The sequence below is a fragment of the Hyperolius riggenbachi genome, chromosome 4 (genome assembly GCF_040937935.1).
Source record: "Hyperolius riggenbachi isolate aHypRig1 chromosome 4, aHypRig1.pri, whole genome shotgun sequence".
In the NCBI taxonomy this organism is placed as follows: domain Eukaryota; kingdom Metazoa; phylum Chordata; class Amphibia; order Anura; family Hyperoliidae; genus Hyperolius; species Hyperolius riggenbachi.
In genome coordinates this window covers 333,211,801-333,231,703 of record NC_090649.1, presented here as the reverse complement: position 1 = coordinate 333,231,703, position 19,903 = coordinate 333,211,801, and the positions used below count along the sequence as shown (strand labels likewise).

General features: G+C 41.1%; 1 protein-coding gene across 1 annotated transcript in view; it reads left to right on the top strand.

Moving 5' to 3' along the window:
- The window catches only part of LOC137570823 (protein unc-93 homolog A-like), a 52,585-nt gene extending 35,076 nt beyond the window's left edge, over window positions 1–17,509 (top strand). The window contains exons 4-8 of the mRNA XM_068279532.1: window positions 1,844–1,972; window positions 3,678–3,877; window positions 6,645–6,780; window positions 10,381–10,512; window positions 17,274–17,509. Of these exons, the coding sequence (XP_068135633.1) occupies window positions 1,844–1,972; window positions 3,678–3,877; window positions 6,645–6,780; window positions 10,381–10,512; window positions 17,274–17,509 (833 nt within the window). The remainder of the gene's footprint in view (window positions 1–1,843; window positions 1,973–3,677; window positions 3,878–6,644; window positions 6,781–10,380; window positions 10,513–17,273) is intronic.
- Window positions 17,510–19,903: the final 2,394 nt, after the last annotated feature.

Here is a 19,903-nt window from a genome sequence, read left to right as displayed (position 1 = left end):
GCCTCCACCTAAAAACATATCCTGCATCCACCCTTTTCTAACACAGGACACTACCAAACTTCTGGTGCATGCCCTGATCATTTCCCGACTAGACTATTGCAACTCTCTGCTCTGCGGCCTCCCTGCCGACCGTTTAGCCCCGCTAGAGTCTGTTATGAACTCTGCTGCACGACTCATCCACCTCTCCTCACGCTTCTCCAGCCCAAGCCCCCTCTGTCAGTCCCTTCACTGGCTGCCAGTTACACAAAGGATACAATTTAAAATCCTTACTCTTGCCAACAAAGCTCTCCACAACATAACTCTTTCCTACCTTAATCAACTTATTTCCTGATACCATCCTACACGCAATCTCCGCTCTGCTAACAATATCCTTCTGTCTTCTTCCCTTATCACGTCTTACCACTCCCGCTTACAAGACTTCTCTTGATCCTCTCCCCTCCTCTGGAACACTCTCCCTCAACACATCTGCCACTCACCCACACTTACTATTTTTAGGCGCAATCTGAAAACTCACCTCTTCAGGCAAGCATACTGTCCTATCTAGGACACTGCCCACTAACCACCATTTCAACCACCCCATACACAGCTTCCCTTTACCTACTGTCCTATACCTTAAATGTTTAGACTGTAAGGCCTTTTGGTCAGGGCTCTCTTCCCCTTTTGTCTCACAATGCTGTGTAATGGGTGTGCATACCTCCCATGGCTGTGTAAAATATGTTGTTAATTTGTTCACTGATTTAGCTGTTAGACCCTCTTGTCTTGTATCAACTGTTTGTATTGTATACTTTGTTTTGTTATACCCTGTATGCTATTGTGCAGCGCTGCAGAAGATGCTGGCGCTATATAATTCAATAATAATAATAATAAATCTGTATGTTCTTGAGATGTGAGCGGAACTGGAATATCTGGAGAGAACACATGCAAATACAAGGAGAACATACAAACTCTGTGCAGATAGTGTCCTGACCTAGATTTGAACTGGGGACTCTAGCACTGCAAGGCAAGAGGGCTATTCACTACTCCGCCATGCTTTAATGGCCTGCCAATGCTGTTGTCTGTTTGAAACTCAAAAGCAAATTCACTTACAACTTACAACTAACTTCTTGGTCCACCTCAACCTATAGAGCTTTTCCAGATGTCAATTCAGCATCCCCCAGGCAAAATAATTTCCCCAGGTGCAACTGCAGGTTCCTCTACCAACTGAAAGTACCCAGTTACCATCACAAAGAGTTTTTGTCTCAGTAAAAAAAAAATAAACTATATTTATTATAAACATTATCTCATTTAGTTAACTGAGGATTTACTGATTAGTTATTTTGGCCCATCCAAATTGACGTTGGCCTATGGTAGAAAAATTAATTAATGACTATGACGATGTAACATAATGAGCTCTTCTCTGAGGGACAGATGGTAACATGACTATGTACCCTGTAAAGTGCTGTGATAGAATTCAGTGTTAAAATAATCACCAGGGATTCGCGAGAATGTTCTTGTGAAAAGCGAGAACATCCTGGGGTGTGCGGGCGGGGAGAGCGAGGTATGCAGGGGTTAACTGGCTTAGCACCGCCTACATTCTGATGCGTCCTACAATTAGTGATGGACTTCTAAAGGCAGAAGTGTCAGGAGAAGAAATGCAGCATACGAGGCGTCTGAATGCAGGAATGTGCCTCTCGCACACTGCAGGACGTTCCCGCTTTTTGTGAGAATGTTATCGCTGATCCCTACCAAACACATAATAAATACAGTAATTATCATAACCTTGCACTTGTAATATCAATTTATCTATTAAGTATATATTGAAGAGTGCTTATGTCAATTTAATGTAACACCTTTTTGCTTACAGGACTTGATGCTCCAAATCAAACCATTTGTGGAGCAGGCGACTGCCCAGCCGAGTTGTCTCAGTCACAAAATAGTACAGCTGGTCGTCCATCTAACACTGTAATTTATATTCTTCTAGGTTCATACACTGGTATGTACTGATGTATTGTAATAGCAAGTAAAGCATGTAAAAAGCTAAAGCCTTTAGCTTAGAGTTGTGAAATATACTGTTTTTTAGTGCATTAAAGCACACCTAAACTGAAAGGGATATGGAGGCTGACATATTTATTTCCTTGTAAATACCAAATAGCCTGTCCTGCTGATCCTCTGACTGTGACATCTTTAGACAGGCACCCTGAACAAGCATGCAGATCAGATGTTTCTGACTGAAGCCTGGCTCAATTAGCAGCATGCTTGTTTCAGGTGAGTGAATTGGGAACTACCGAAGCCAAAGAGATCAGAAGGACTGCCAGGTAACTGGTATGGTTTAAAAGGAAATAAATATGTCAACCTCCATATCCCTCTCAGTTAAGTTATTCATTAATAGTCAGTCACTGTGCCTGATGGATAAACGTTTTATGCAAATACAAACCAAGTGAAATTACTTGATTTACTTGAGGAAATACTTTCTGGGGATAGGTAAGGCCACTTTCCCACAACAAACGAATGAATGTGTTTTCGAATGCACTCAATAAAATCTGTGCATACCCTCCTTGCACTGACGCACGTTTTTGTTTGCACTCCACACTTCTATCATAGAAGCTAAAATGCATGTTGTTCTAAAAAAAACAAAACATCATGCAGTATATTTGAAGGCTTTCTTCTCAAGAAAACTATCTTTTTCATGGGCCACAGTTGTTGAGTCTGTTTAGTGACAATGTGTGAGGTAGCTTACTGGGTATCTGCTACAAATATGAGCCACAACCGAGTTGATCTTGCACACCTTAACATGGAACAATGTGGGAGAAACCATCTGTATCAAATGTAGTGCATTAAAAAAAAAATTGTCGACATAATGCTTTTTTCATGAGTGCATCAAAACTATGTGAACATTATACATTTAGCAAAATTTAATTTTCCTTGCTTGGTACATCTCCATGGCAATACACAGTTCCCACCCTATTAAACTTTTACGTTTCCAAAATGAAGGGTGAGGGAAGCTGATAACTTCTCTAATATTTTCAAATTAGAAGTAAAGGGGAAAAAGTTACTACCTGCACTCAAGAATTGTTTGTAAGCTACACGTCAAAAAAAGCACCACACCCGACAATTTTGTTTCTGTCTTGCAGAGATTAGTAGAAGAAGCTTGGAATTTTTTTTTTTAAACTGCTGCCTGCATTCCCACTGGGAATATATCAGCTAGTTTCCTATTCTTAAGACTCAAAAACTGGCCTATGGTGTTAAAGTGAAGGGGGCAATTGATGCAGGTTCTATCTATTCTCCACGTTACCGGAAAAAAAAATACTAAATGCTGCTACTGCCGCTGTCTGGAGAGGAAGTGATGACATTTACAAAATCTAGCAAACGTGTTTTGTGATGTTGGGCTCTTAAAATGCCTTTTTATAAATAGGTCTCTTAGGAATAACTTCATTGTTTCTGGAAAAATATTTCAAAGTCTTGTAATGACAAGGGAGGTAAGTGGTTGTAGGTACTAGGTAAGAAATACTTTTTTTCCAAAGTGGTAAGGCAAGTAAATATTAGTTGAAATTAGCTGTGAGTTTGAATCTAAACAGTACTTATAATCCTAATAATTTGCAGACCATCTAAAATAAAAACAACATTTAAAAAAAGAAATAACTGTCTGTTCTATGACTTTATCTTACTTTATTAATTTATCCTTTTGTTGTTTATTAAAGCTTGTGGAGTCCTGGCTATGGTGTTGATCATCATATTCTTGGAGAGGGTACATGCTCACACTGAACCCAAAGATCAGCCCTGTTATTCCACTCTCCTTGCCGCACTGAAGCATCTACGTGACAAACGTCAATGCCTTCTCATTCCTCTCACTATGTTTAGTGGTTTTGAACAAGGGTTTATTGCCAGTGATTTTACTAAGGTACGCTTCTGATTCCTTAGAGCACTTCTATCACACATTTGTACCTCTTACACCTGTAATATACATTTAAGAATATTTTAATTATTTTCTTGTACAATATTTTTCCAGTTTATTTACTGTACCATTCATCCCTGCCCAACTTGCCCATGATATGCCCCATACAAGGTTATTTTATATATTTATGAGCAAGTCAGGTGGGTGGTGTTGACAAGGAGCAATCGACAGGCAGACATCATAGGTGGTTTTTCCTCCTGGCTGGAACCTAAGGGAAGAACTTTGACACATGGGCCCATATGCAATTACATTTTTTACCTGAGTTTTCTCCTAGGTGATATTTTCACAACTTGTAAATACAAATAATTTTGATAGTACTTATTCACCTACTTGTTGGTACTTTTTCAGTTGCAAAGTGCAGACAATTATTTTAAATACAAGAAGAAAAATTATCTCCTGCTAGAAAACCCATTAGAAAAAGGTAATTGCCATGGCCAGTGTTCATCAACAGAAGAGAACTGCCTTCTTTAGTTTTGGTAGTTTAAGCCAAGTGGCAGGTTTAAGCCAAGGATTTTACTAAGTGTTTCAAATGTGAGAGTCAAAGGTTTCAGTGTATAAACTTCAAAAAAGTACAATTTTTATATTATAGAATAGAGATGGAGCAGCTTAGAACAGATCAATCAAAATGAACAGGAAGTGAATTTTCCTGGATAAATTCCGAGCTACATATCATCCGTATAATATCTGCATGCAAGCCAGAATTATTGACGATCTCTAGTTGCAATTATAAAATACAATTTTTTGGGAAGTTGTGGCTGGGCACACCATTTGCAGTTGGGTGCTTGGTATTGTGGTATGGGAAAACCACTAAGCAAAGTCTGTATTCAAGTATACCAGCACTCCAGAAATTCAAAAATAATCACGCTCCTTTTATTGAGCTGACATATCCACAAGAATAGCCGACAATTGTTTCGGGGGGTCCCCCTTTCTCAAGGCGTGTGGTTACAATCAAACTTAATGCTATAAACTAATATATACATCATTAATCCCATATACCCCACCCCAAACTGTGATCAAAGAATGATGTCATCTCCTTTGCTTGCAACAACAACATGTACATACAATGCTCAGTACCATCTCATCAACATTGTAAACACAATTATTCACCACATCAGTGCGCCCAGCGATTATAAAATAGTGTACATATGCTGGTATATATCAAAAGAGTAAATTAAAAAATTGCCAAACATCCATGGCTCTTGATCACCCCGTTTCTTTATAATTTTAAGAATGTCTAAATAAATAAACTATACCTATAGCAAACAATGTAATATGGTGTCCCCTAATACAGGGATCCAAAACTGTCTGCTGATTTGTCCAAAAATTATTAGCATTTGGCCAGTAGTATTTCTTAGTGAAATAAATACATACAAAATCAGCATGATATTATAAACTATAGTCATTTTATACCATAGAAGCTTAGAAATTGAACTGAAAAACTTTCACCACTACCATAAAATATTTTATGCTACTTTATGCTGATCAGTACATTTTAATTCCAAATCACAGATAATGAAAAGGCTCACTGCTCCCTCAAACTCTGCAAATAAAGATAGGTAGTAGTAGCAACACTGAAAAATGCCTGAGCTTACCTTTCCTCTTCCCTGAAAACGTTGGTGACATGACCACTTCCTGCTCATTTTGAGAGGTTTGGTGCTAAACTATGGCAACATCCATTTGTCTCTCAAAGCACCTTCTAGGGCAGAAAAGAATGGGTGGTCAGCACTGCAGAAATTTATTGGGGTTACATGCAAATGGTCAATCAAACATCAGTGTTGCAGAAAATTCAGAAATGCCATTGTGGGTAAAAAATGTACAGGTGGCAGGTGCAGGGCACAAAAAGCATAATGGCTTTTTTGGGCATATCGCTTCTTCTGGGGCTAATCTAAGGCCACTGAACCCAACGTTGTGGGTCTCGCCGCATTGAACTTGTAACACCTCACCGTAGTGCAGGCAGACATTAATTTCCTCTTTTCTGCATTCCTTCTAGGACAAGTTATGGACACTTATTTTTCCTCCCAGTGTTCTTGTTTGCCGAATGGGTGAGCCTGGAGCAGGCTTCCATCTAGTGCTTTGTGGGATGGTGCATAGCTGACTTGCCACTCATTCTCCCTTTTGATTAAGTCAATGCAGAGAGTGCGTGACTGGGGAGAAGTCATCCTGAACAGTACAGGAGAGCGCGTGGAAATGCTCTTAGTCCATAGAAGGGGTAATGTGGCCAACATTTTTAATGCAGCTAGAAGCAAGTACAGGAAGTTTTCAGCATTACTCCTACTAATAATATTGTTTGCATTGGATGGCCAATGTAGGAACTCCTTTTTAGCCTTGGATGTGGCTTCATTATTTAGAACAGCCACCCTTATTTCACTTTGTTTTATGTTTGATTAGAATAACTAACACTTATGAACTAATGTAGCATGTAATATCTATTTTTTATTGTAGATAAGCATGTTCTTCCTACTGTAGATGAGCATGCTCTTCTGTATAATAAGATAAAGAACTTATAAGAAAACATGGGATAGTATTGCCAAGATCACTAAGCTATGCAAATATTGGTGGAGTCCGCAGAAATAATAAGTGGGGGTTTGGGAAGAAGGCTCTTGTTGCTTTCAGAGCTCTCCTCATTAACATAACACATTTTGAAGTATTGATGTGCCATGGCACAGAATTGTAGGAAAAATAGCTGAAATATTCTAATATCTTTTTTTCTCAGTCTTATGTAACCTGCATACTGGGCCTAAAATATGTAGGCTTTGTCATTATCTGCTTTGGAGTCACCAACTCTATATGTGCAGCAATCTTTGGGAAACTTACTCAGTATACTGGAAGGGTTCCATTGTTCCTACTTGGTAAGTATGTCACATGTTTTTTTCTCTTTTAATAAGAAATATAAAAGTAGAAGTGATAAGGAAGAAAAATAATATATGGAGAAAGAATGGTTAGCATATACGGTAAAGGATATGATGGCCTATAAAACATGTTAAATAAGATGTATGATTTATCAACCAGTGTAGGAGAGTTACAGAATGTGTTGCTCAGCAGAAAGTTTACTAGTAAAAGAAAGGACCATTTCAATCAAACACACCCAAAGTTTTTGATCAAATGATCGTATAGGTTAAGAAATAAGGTCTATTTTTATTTTACCTCATAACCCCATCTCCCAAGCAAGATGCTAATCTTGATAATGACTAGGGATTTTGGGGGGAAATATGTATAGATTGGATAGATCCTAGTTTCAACAGGTAAGATTTGAGTCAAATCATTCGATAACCATTACAATCATGAATTTTTATCACAACATACTAAAAACACACAATTGCACTTTTGTTTTTGTTTTGTTTTTTTTACAAATCATTAACACACACATAGTAAGTATATAATTTTTACAAATCGAAAATTGCACAAAAGGTGGATCAGTGCAACACCAGACCGCCTCCGAATGGCCTCCAATCAGAGATGCGCTGAGCCCCCCCAGGAACTACAAACGCACCTTGAACCCAAACAGAAGCTCTGCATATACACCAAAAGCATGGCTGTTAAGTGGGAGCAGCTGACCAAAAACGAATTAAATTAGTACATAGCAAGGAAATGAGCAGCACTACATGCAAGCTGTTACAGGAAACCAACATCCTCCAGTGGTAGACAGGTCATGTGTATGCTCGGTGTGTATTCGACCCCACAAGTGGGGCTTGCACTCTTTTGCAGGTAGGCACTAGTCTGTCATTTTCTGCTAACTTGTGACAAAAAATAAAATCTTCTATAAACTCACCATGCCTCTTAGTGAATACTTTTGGGATGTCTTCTTTCCAAAATGGGGTCATTTAGGGGGGTTTTATACTATCCTGGAATTCTAGCACCTGATGAAACATGACAGGTGCTCAGAAAAGTCAGAGATGCTTGAAACTGGGGAAATTCACTTTTTGCACCATAATTTGTAAACGCTATAACTTTTACCCAAACAAACAAAAAATCCAATAAGTGTCTATTTATTGATCAAAGACATGTAGCACAAAAAATTTAGACAAAAAAATGATATAGAAATTTTACTTTATTTGAAAAATGTCAGCACAGAAAGTAAAAAAAAAAATCAATTTTTTTGACAAAATTCATGTATTTTTTGATGAATATAATAAAAACTAAAAATCACAGCAGCAATCAAATAGCACCAAAAGAAAGCTGTATTAGTGACAAGAAAAGGAGGTAAAATTCATTTAGATAGTAGGTTGTATGACCGAGCAATAAACCGTTTAAGCTGCAGTGGTCTGAATGGAAAAAAGTGTCTGGGCAGTCCGCTCCGGCCCACGTGGCGGTGATTGACAGCGCCGATCGCGCAGGCGCAGTACAGAGCGACCTCCGGGTCGCTCTGACGTCATCGCCGGGGACCTGGTCGGAGCTCCGGCAAACGGCTGCGGGCAGAGCTGCGGCGAGGGAGGTCCTGGGAGCTTGGGGCTGGAGGAAGCCCCCGGTAAGTAGCGTTTATTTTATTATAATTTCCCTGACAACTCCTTTAAGGCTAAGTGTTTCTTTAACAGTTTCACAGCATCAGAACTTTGTTTTTCTTACCAAAGCATAATTTTTAGCTGCATTTTTAGCTAAGCTCTACCCGTCAAAGAAAACTGCCGGGTGTTTCTTCCCAGATGCTGTGCAAAGCATGATGGGATTTCCTATGTTGTTATTCACGTTGTCTAGCAACTGGGAAGGGTGATCAGCACACAGGACAGTTGGGAACTGTGTCTCATGCTCCCTGTCACCTCCTTTCAACCAAAAAGATGGCTGCCATCATGAAATCAAACATTTGCCTGTTCTTTCAAAACAGGGTGGGTAAGAGATTATATTACCTATCTATTTTAATTAACATAACTAATGTAACTTAAAGACAGTATGTTTGCCTAGGCTGGAGTTTCTCTTTAAGTGGTTAAGACAGTAGTCTTAACATATTAGTCATAGACTACAGGCTATACAAAATAACCCAGGTCACTAAGTTTTGCTTGCATATTTTAACTGAGAATAACACAAAGGCCTTGTTCACATTATAAATCGCCAGCGCTATCGCAAGCACTAAGCGATTTATTGAGCTTTTTTAACCTCCCTGGCGGTATGATAAGTGCGGCTGCGCGGCCGCGGGAGGATTTTTTTCACCTTTTTTTTTTTTTTTAAGCATGTAGCTAGCCTAGCGCTAGCTACATGCTTCCCCCCTCCCTGCGGAGTCCCCCCGTATTTACCAATCGCCACCGGCGCCGCTTGCCCATAAGGAAATCCCGTTCTGAACGGGATTTCCTTGAGTGGTTTCCCCGTCGCCATGGCGACGAACGGAGTGACATCATCGACGTTGCCGACGTTGTGACGTCACAGGGAATCCCGATCCACCCCATAGCGCAGCCTGGCAGCGATTGGCCAGGCTGCGCAAGGGGTATGCGGGGGGGGGGGGCCTGTATCGCGGCGGGTAGCGGCGCAACAAACACGCAGCTAGCAAAGTGCTAGCTGCGTGTTTGAAACAAAAAATTATGCAAATCGGCCCAGCAGGGCCTGAGGAATCCTCCGCGGCGGCTTACCCCGTTTCCAGCACGGGGTTACCGCTAAGGAGGTTAAAGTGATTTTCCCTGCACTTTGCACTTAGAAAAGTGCTTTTGCTGAGCGATTTCTTTTTTCACTTCCTGACATGTTTGTGAGGCAATCCTTTACAGGTTATCCACAGAGGCATCTGAATTGTAGAAAGGCATTCAGCCAGATCTGGCAGTAGACCCCATCAATAATAATCCTAACATTTGTATAGCACTTTTCTCCTGTTGATTTAAAGTGCTCAAGAGCTGCAGCCACTAAGGGGCTCAAGGGGCCACCGTGCAGTGTTAGGAAGCCTTGCCCAAGGACTTCTTACTGAATAGGTACTGACCCTAGCCAGGATTTGAACCCTGGTATCCCATGTCAAAGGCAGAGCCCTGAACCAGTACACTATCCAGCTAATGAAGTTACGCTATGTTATTACTCCTGGGATGCAGGTTTGGTGCTTTGGAAGACTCCATGAGTAGAAAGTAAGAATTACTGGTTGCCAGCACTGTATGTTAGAGGAATTGTGCTAGGCATTATGAAAAATAATGGGAAATGTCCTGAGTCCCTGTGCATAGACAGCTGGCATTGAAGAAGCAGATGGCGTCTTCTTTTATTACACAGCTGCTGCAGCAGCACAACTGTTGATGTTACACAAAATCAAGAGGAGTTATGCAGCACGGAGAACAGCAGCTCCCAAACAGAGGCTGCCATATACATTGTTGAGAAAATGATATGAAAAAGCTTGTTTAACCTTTAGTGAAATTGGCTAAATGAGTAACAAAGGAACAAATCTCAAAGAGTCTATAGGTTGATCATGGTAAAAGCAGTACTGCAGTATAGAATTATAGAAATTCTTGTTTTATATTATGCTTATTCTACCTTTCTTTGTAAAATGTTATCAGGAGCTGCTATAAACATTGGCTGTATCATTGGCTTCTTGATATGGAAACCTGCAGTTGGCAACTTTGCTATATTTTTTGTCATGTCTGGCCTGTGGGGAATTGCAGACGCTGTGTGGCAGACTCTACTAAGCTGTAAGTACCACCTGTGTCCAGCAACATTTTTGTAAATACTTTATTATATGTTTTCATGGGACAACACTGAAGATATAACACTATAACACAATGTAGTCAGTGTACAGTTTGCATAACACTGTAAATTTGCTGTCCCATCATAATAACACACACCGCCATTAAAGAGGAACTTTGGTGAAAATGACATAATTATTCAAATTGCCTTTTGTGTACAATATTCATTTATACATTTTTTAGTTAGTGTTTGCCCAAATAGTTCTTCTCTTTTGTTTACAAAAAAAAACCAAAACCCTGATTTACATTCTGAAATTTATCACTGGTGGCGACATCTTTAGGTCTGCCAGGTGATCTGTGTGGAATGTTCCTTTCTGAGAGTTCTATGCACACAGAGAGATATTGCTTGTTTGATGGTTAGAAAAAACTGCTATTTCCCACAGCAAACCGTAAGGACCATGCTCATGACATCACTCTGTGGGAGGGGTTTCACCACAATATCAGCAACACTGACTAAACTGATAATCTATTCAGTGTAGTGTACTCACTTTTGTGAGATACTGTATATATATATATATATATATATATATATATATATATATATATATATATATATATATATTCAGTGACCTGGCAATGTGTATATATATATATATATATATATATATATATATATATATACACACACAAACAGTGGGTTGCAAAAGTATTTGGCCCCCTTGAAGTTTTCCACATTTTGTCATATTACTGCCACAAACATGAATCAATTTTATTGGAATTCCACATGACAGACCAACACAAAGTGGTGTACACATGAGAAGTGGAACGAAAATCATAACTGATTCAAAACGTTTTTACAAATAAATAACTGCAAAGTGGTGTGTGCATAATTATTCGGCCCCCTTTGATCTGAGTGCAGTCAGTTGCCTATAGACATTGCCTGATAAGTGCTAATGACTAAATAGAGTGAACCTGTGTGTAATCTAATGTCAGTTCAAATACAGCTGCTCTGTGAGGGCCTCAGAGGTTGTCTAAGAGAATATTGGGAGCAACAACACCGTGAAGTCCAAAGAACACTCAAGACAGGTCCAAGACAGGTCAAGGATCAAGTGATTGAGAAATTCAAATCAGGCTTAGGCTACAAAAAGATTTCTAAAGCCTTGAACATCCCAAGGAGCACTGTTCAAGCGATCATTCAGAAATGGAAGGAGTATGGCACAACTGTAAACCTACCAAGACAAGGCCATCCACCTAAACTCATAGGCCGAACAAGGAGAGCGCTGATCAGAAATGCAGTCAAGAGGCCCATGGTGACTCTGGACGAGCTGCAGATATCTACAGCTCAGGTGGGAGACTCTGTCCATAGGACAACTATTAGTTATGCACTGTACAAAGTTGGCCTTTATGGAAGAGTGGCAAGAAGAAAGCCATTGTTAACAGAAAGCATAAGAAGTCCCGTTTGCAGTTTGCCACAAGCCATGTGGGGGACACAGCAACCATGTAGAAGAAGGTGCTCTGGTCAGATGAGACCAAAATGGAACTTTTTGGCCAAAATGCAAAACGCTATGTGTGGCAGAAAACTAACACTGCACATCACTCTGAACACACCATCCCCACTGTCAAATATGGTGGTGGCAGCATCATGTTCGGGGGGTGCATCTCTTCAGCAGGGACAGGGAAGCTGGTCAGAGTTGATGGGAAGATGGATGGAGCCAAATACAGGGCAATCTTGGAAGAAAACCTTTTGGAGACTGCAAAAGACTTGAGACTGGGGCGGAGGTTCACCTTCCAGCAGGACAATGACCCTAAACATAAAGCCAGGGCAACAATGGAATGGTTTAAAACAAAACATATCTATGGGTTAGAATGGCCCAGTCAAAGTCCAGATCTGAATCCAATCGAGAATATGTGGCATGATCTGAAAACTGCTGTTCACAAACGCTGTCCATCTAATCTGACTGAGCTGGAGCTGTTTTGCAAAGAAGAATGGGCAAGGATTTCAGTCTCTAGATGTGCAAAGCTGGTAGAGACATACCCTAAAAGACTGGCAGCTGTAATTGCAGCAAAAGGTGGTTCTACAAAGTATTGATTCAGGGGGATGAATAATTACACACACCCACTTTGCAGTTATTTATTTGTAAAAAATGTTTGGAATCATGTATGATTTTCGATCCACTTCTCACGTGTACACCACTTTGTATTGGTCTTTCACGTGGAATTCCAATAAAATTGATGCATGTTTGTGGCAGTACTGTGACAAAATGTGAAAAACTTCAAGGGGGCCAAATACTTTTGCAACCCACTGTATGTATATATATATATATATATATATATATATATATATATATATATATATATATATATATTCAGTGACTTGACAATGATCTGGTATAAACATCGCACGAAAATCATTTGCTACTTTTTTTCTTAACATCAGAAATCTTGGCAGAGTACAATTGTTTAAGGGGTACAATAATGGAACTGATGGTGCTCCCAAGCTGGTTGCATTTGCACCTCTCTCCCCCTTCCTTTCTTTGGGGTATCGAGCAGCTCCAAAAGCTAGAGGAAATAAAGGTGGGCAGAGGGAGTTGCATTAAGAATGTGACATTTCGTCATATAAAATATTTGACTTATAGGGGTTCTGTGACGGTATCTAAAAACAAAAAGTGTCACTTATCTGGGGCTTCTAATGGTCCCCTGCAGATATCCTTTTCTATGCCGTCACTGAAGAAACCTCTGTTGCCCACAGCGGGTCACCGTCCAATTATTCGTCTAACTAGACAAATGGCAATGCGGCTGCGCAGCCGTCGCCACACGCGTCCTCACTCCTGCTCGCATCTCCGGGAGCTTACTGTGCAGGAGCAGTACAAGAAAACTTGGTACTGCCCATGTGCAGTAAGCTACTGGAGACACGAGCGGGAGCGAGGATGTGCATGGCCATGGCCACACAGCCGCAGTTAGACGAATAATTGGACGGTCACCCGCAGGATAGGATTTCTGCAGGGGGAGGTAAGAAGCCCCAGGGAAGTGACACTTTTTGTTTTTAGTTACTGCCACAGAACACCTTTAAAGGGAATCTGAAGTGAAAATAAAGTTATGATATAATGATTTGTATATGCAGTACAGTTAATAAATAGAACATTAGTAGCAAAGAACAGAGTCCCATATTGTTTTCAGTAGAGGAAGAGTTAAGAAACTTCAGAGCTGAAAAAGAGCTACTCTGTACCCTTTGGCCAAACTTGGGTTGCAGACCTATTTTCTGATAAATCAAAGACACAGCTTCAGATAAGGTTTTACTGCAGGGGAGTTCAAATGGTCATTAGCTCTGCTCTGTTTCATAGTTTGAAATACAGTGTGTGGTTTGTAATTGCAAATATGACAGAATCCTGCAATGTTATTAAAAAAAAAAAGCTATACAACTGAAAATAAAAATATGAGACTCTTTCCTTTGCTAATGATGTTCCATTAATTATCTGTACTAGACATATACAATTCATTATATCATAAGTTGTTGTTGTTGTTTTTTGCTTCAGTGTCACTTTAAACTTTTGTGTACTTAAACGTTGAATCTAGTCAGTAATAGTTCTGTTTTAAACACCAGAATTGTTTACCCTGTGAAATTACTTATCACTAGCCTGTAGTCCAACTCAGTGTTTGCAGATCAGTGGGGAATATCAGGGGCGCCGCCAGCATACAGACGAGCCATGCCCCACGCTTGGGGCCTCACACAAAGGGGGCCTCGCTCTGCTGCTGGCAGCAGGAGGGAGTACGCAGCGGCGTAGGTATAGCTATAGCAACCATATGGTTGCTATGGGGCCCGTAGCAGTCCGTAGCCAAGGGGGGGGGGGGGGGGGCGGCAATCCTGGCTGTGTTTTAATTTGCAGAACCCCGGGGCCCCCATTTAATTTCCCCTTCACAAATGCCCAATCCAGCACCTCCACCATGCCCACATACACTGTCCCCACCACTGCTCTCCCTGGTAGTTCCCGGCCAGGCGCAGCTGAGCGTCACTGTTGCCATGGTAACAGAGCACAGAAGCCGGGCCACTGTACTACTTGCAGCAACTAGCTGACTTCTGTGTTCTGTTGCAGTGTAAACAGTGACGCTTCAGCGCTGCCGGAAGTATAGTGAAGACAGAGCGGCTGATGAGAAAGTGCGTCTCCCCTAAGTTTTTAATTGAGCAAGTCTGCGTGTGTTGGGGGAATAAAGGGATGTAGTTACTGCATGTGTGTGTGTGTGGGGCGGTGTGAAGAGGTGCCATTACTGTTGCTATGTGGGGTGTGTGTGTGTGTAACTTACGGGGTGGGGTGGGGGGGGGGGTGAAGGGGATGAAGGGTGCTAATTCCTGTAACTTATTATGTGTGTATGTGTGTGGGGGGAGAGGGGTGCTATTTACTGTGTGTGTGGGGGGTGGGTGTGAAGGGGTGCTATTTACTGTGTGTGTGTGCGTGCGTGTGTGTGTGGGGGGGGGGGGGTGAAGGGTTGCTATCTACTGTGTGTGGGGGGGGGGGCGACCTGATAACATACTCTATGGATGGGGGTGGAACTTACCTTGTGTGTGTGTGGGGAGGGGTGTAATTTACTGAGTGGGGAGCCTGTGGAATGGTTTCTTGTCACCGCCACCCTCACCTGCCAGATAGACTGTATCCAAAGGGGACAGCAGCGCTGCACCTTCATCTACCGCACCTACTGCCAGTATACTGCCTACCTATCTAACCTATACTGTGGGCATCTACCTATCTAACCTATACTGTTTGCACCTACCTATCTAATCTATACTGAGGGCATCTACCTATCTAACCTATACCGGGGGCACCTATACATGCCTACATGTGTGAGGGGGTGCATTGTATGCCCTCGCCCTGGGTGCAATTTAGCCTAGAAACTGCTAGTATTTGGCTCCTCTCACATCATGGTTTGGCCACGCCCATTTTTGCCACGTCGCACAAAGTGCGCCACTTTGTTTTGTGGTGGGGCTACCCATTTTCTCACCACAGCACACAAAGCGCAACACTTCTTTCATGGATGGGTGCCTCAATTTATGGACTGCTTGGGGCCACCAAAACCTTAGCTGCACCCCTGGGGAATATGATAGTTCGTGCACAGCCACAAGATCCACCAACACAAGTACTGTGGTGTTCATAGTTCTGGCCTATCAATAGCGCTGTTATGTTTGTTTAATGCATAAGATTATCTACAGTATATGGTTGTGGGTCTTTGGTTCTTGTTATACCCTGGCCAGGAACCTGAAGAGAAGGCACTGCATATATAGAGAGACTGGTGAATACTCTAAATAACCCCAGTTTCAGTTAAGCTGCCTCCATGACTACTGAACACAAGTACAAATCTACATACATAGTGCAATAGTGTAAGATCCAGCATACAGGTCCATGTACATTTAATAGAATAACACAGCAGACATTTGTCTGTGTGTCTATTTCCGCACATGAGACTACAGATTACAGCACTTATTGTGACTGGACACCAGGGACTCACAACAGGCAGCTGCAGCAGCTCAGAAATTAATAATAGATTATATGTTTTTTTTTCCAGCAGAAAAAAAAAAATTAACAGATCTTGAATCGGACACTTTTTTTTTTCTCTTTCTAGAAACTGTACCTGCTCCTAAGCCCAATGTGACTTATATTTGGCATGGGTCATGTGGGCACCAGTACACCACTTAGGCTATACCACAACATTTTTAGCAGCGCTTAACCATTGGTCATTTGGATAGCTGTAATCGATACCATGATGGTATCCAGCAACCCTATGCCTCACCATAACATCACCCTTTAACAGTAACCCTTTCCTGACATCTAAATTCACATCTTAAATTTAAAGCGTAGTTGTCAAACTACTGACAGACAGTGGTACACCTATGCAGACGTTAAACACCAGCATCCAGATTAACTACTTGACACTTGTGGCTGACAAATCCTTTGCACCCAACACCTGCTATTCTATAGCAGCGGAGCCCAAATCAACTGTGACAAACCAAATCACTCCAACATAAGTAGTTCCTGGAATAAGTGTATAGCACTTGAAAATAGTCAGTAGCAACCAGGATAAGCAGTGTCTGAACTGCTGCATGTGAGCTTTATCTAGATAAGATGCTATAAAAAGATATTTTATGGGATCTGCATTATACTATCACTCCAAAAAACATCACAGTTTTGCTGTTTGTCTCTCTTTAAGGAGATTGATTTCACTAAACAGATTATTAAAAACTGTATGCCGGAATAAGCAGGTCATTGTTGGTAGACAGTAAATTAGACAATATTACTCTGTAAACTACTCTTAGTAGTTTGCAAAGAACTCTGGGGTGTGGAATAATTACATTTTAAAGGTTACCTCAACTGAGAGCAAGATAGAAACTGTTATTTAAAAAAAATGCCAGTTACTTGGCTCTCATGCTGACATTTTGGTTTTAGTAGTACCTGCATCACACACTGCAAACAAACATGCACTCAGTGGAGAATAAAGTCAGAACTCCTATTCTGCATACTCACTCTGAATCAGTGACTCACAGCATTAGAAGCAGAGGATCAGCACAACAGCCAGCAAAATAACATTTTCAAAACAGAGTCAGCTGTGATAATAAGCTCCAAATTTGTCGCAGCAACACAGTTATGTTGAAAAGAGACATCCATCCATGAAGCCATGTTTTCTATCTCCTTTCATTCATTATCAGAGATAAATGTCAATGTCATAAATCAATAAGTACAAAACTGTACATCAAGTTTATTTCTGTTTGTTTTCTTCTGCAGCTTTATATGGCATATTGTTTGAAAAGAACAAAGAAGCAGCCTTTGCCAATTTTTCACTTTGGGAATCTCTTGGATTTGCCATTGCCTTTGGGTACAGCTCATTTTTATGTGTCTATATTAAACTCTACATATTAATGTGTGTAGTAGTGGTGGGGATTGTGTTATATGGAGCTGTGGAATATATAGAATACAGGAGTGCTGCCTCAGTAGCTGAAGATGGTGGTCCAAAAGAATAACCCAAAACCTACAGGTGAACCACACTGGAAGAAACTACGTGGTCATGGACTTCATTCATATCTATTTACGTTTTGTCTATTCAAATCCATATTGTAGCCAAATAATTCAATCTGGACCGCTGAATTTGCATAGTTGCACATTGTTCATACTGAATATTCATTCCAGAAGAACTGACTTGCAGGTATTTTATAAAAAACAGGTGACGTGAACCTGGTGCTCACAGAAAGATCTAATATTTTAGTGGGGCCCCAATGCCAGTAGATCACCTAAATGTAATTTTTTTAAATTCTAAAGAATTAAAATCACAACTAAACTTGTTTCTGTACAAATACCTAATTTGTTCCCATTTTTTTAAACAAGGGCAATGCTGAAAGCTTTTCTGTTAAAAATGAAACGCAGCAAAATGTAGTCAAGTGAAGTCAGTGTATGCCAGATACAAATATCAAGTATCCTAAGAACATCTTACCTAACTTCTCTGCATTTCTTTCTATTACATACTTTGTACATTAGATTCCTGTATACAATATTCTTCATTGTATCTTATGTGATGCATTCCCCAAACATGACACAACTTATGGGTGCAGCTCATCACAAGCAATGTACTATCGATATATGCAACCAATTTTGGCCCAAAATGAGTAGCATCATTGATCGAGCATGCTTTTGGCGGCACCAATTTTCATCCGATTCGATAATAATTATCTAATCGGATGGTCAATCAGCCACCAACTCTACAGATGTATGGCCACCTTAAGACAACTGCCTGTGAGCAGGCGGGAGGCATTATCTGCCCTAGCTATGGAATACTACTCTTTTTTTTTTTATTATTATTATTATTTTCTTTCAGTGGGGCTAATGTACACAGACGTCAGAATTCAGCTTGTCATCAGTTCAAATTACTTTTAACCTCAAATCTGTTTCTCCTCATTTTAATTTTAATTTGACTTCAGTTTGACCACAGTTTTCCATTCACTAATATAGCTTTGACTTTAACTGATGACAAGCAGAGTGTAAACGTAAAGCAAATTGATGTGAAAAAACTGTGTCCATTGTCTGTAAAGTGGACCTGAACTCAGAACTTCCTCTCTGCTCTAAAAGATAAGCAACATCATAATAACCTTTAAAGAAAAACATTTCTTTGTTGCAGCTGATGCAAATCCTACAATAAATTGGCACTGTTTCTCCTTCCTGCTTTCATGGAAGCAGATATTTTGAGCTTTCAAATGAGCTCATCTGCCTTATCAGCCGCAGCTTTCAGATGACACAGGGGAGAGATCAAATTACAACTTTAGATTAGACACAGATGAGAGGGAATTAGACTGGCTAAACTCTCTAAATACATACAGGGTGCATTTTTCTATGTTTTCCTTCCATCCTGCGCAACAGTTCAGGTCCACTTTAACCACTTGAGGACCGCAGTATTAAACCCCCCTAAAGACCAGGCAATTTTTTGAGAAATTGGCCACTGCAGCTTTAAGCCAAGCTGCAGGGCCACACAACACAACACACTAGTAACCCCCCCCCCCTTTTCTCCCCACCAACAGAGCTCTCTGTTGGTGGGGTCTGATCGCCCCCCCATATGTTTGTTTTTGAATAAAAAATGTGTCTTTTTTAAATTTGTTGTACTCCCACCTCCCTCCCCCCGCCAGCCAATCCCTGTGAACAGCTGTCATAGGCTTCAGCCTATGACAGCCGATCACCCCTGTGCCTCTGGAGGGGACAGCCGTATCACACGGCTGTCCCCAGTACAGCACTGCTGTAGATCACAGCGCTGTACCAGTAATTAGATCTCCTCTCGGAGACTGAAGGCGGAGCTCAGCTCCGTCTACCAAGCAGCAGATGCGCACGATCGCCTGCAAAACAGAGCCCCAGGATTTTACGCCGACCGGCGTTAGGCGGTCCTGGGGCTGCCGCAGCGGCCACGCCCATCGGCGTGACGCGGTCGGCTAGAAGTTAAAGGATACATGAGGCAACATAAGAAAGAAAAGTTTTACTCACCTGGGGCCACCTGGGGCTTTCTCCAGCCCCTAGAAGTCAGGTCGCTCATCAAAGTTCCACTTAGGGATGATCGAAAGAGCAAATTCCGTTCCGCCGGAAATCACGGATTCCGTCAGTGTTGAATTCCGTCGCTATGAAAATTCCACCGGATTTGTACAAAATTCCAGATTCCGTCGGAAAAATTGAAAAAATCGCTAAAGTAACCTTGTTTATCCTATATAGTAGCCCATAGTCCCTATTAACTGTTCACTTAGTCATTTTTTTCCTTCCTCCCTCCTCCCGGAGGAAGGAGGCTCTCATCTTCCAGGGAATTGTAGTATTTCAAAAGCCAGCTTACATACCATGGCTGGCAATTGAACCCAGGCTGGGCTGGGAATTGAACCCAGGTCTCAGTG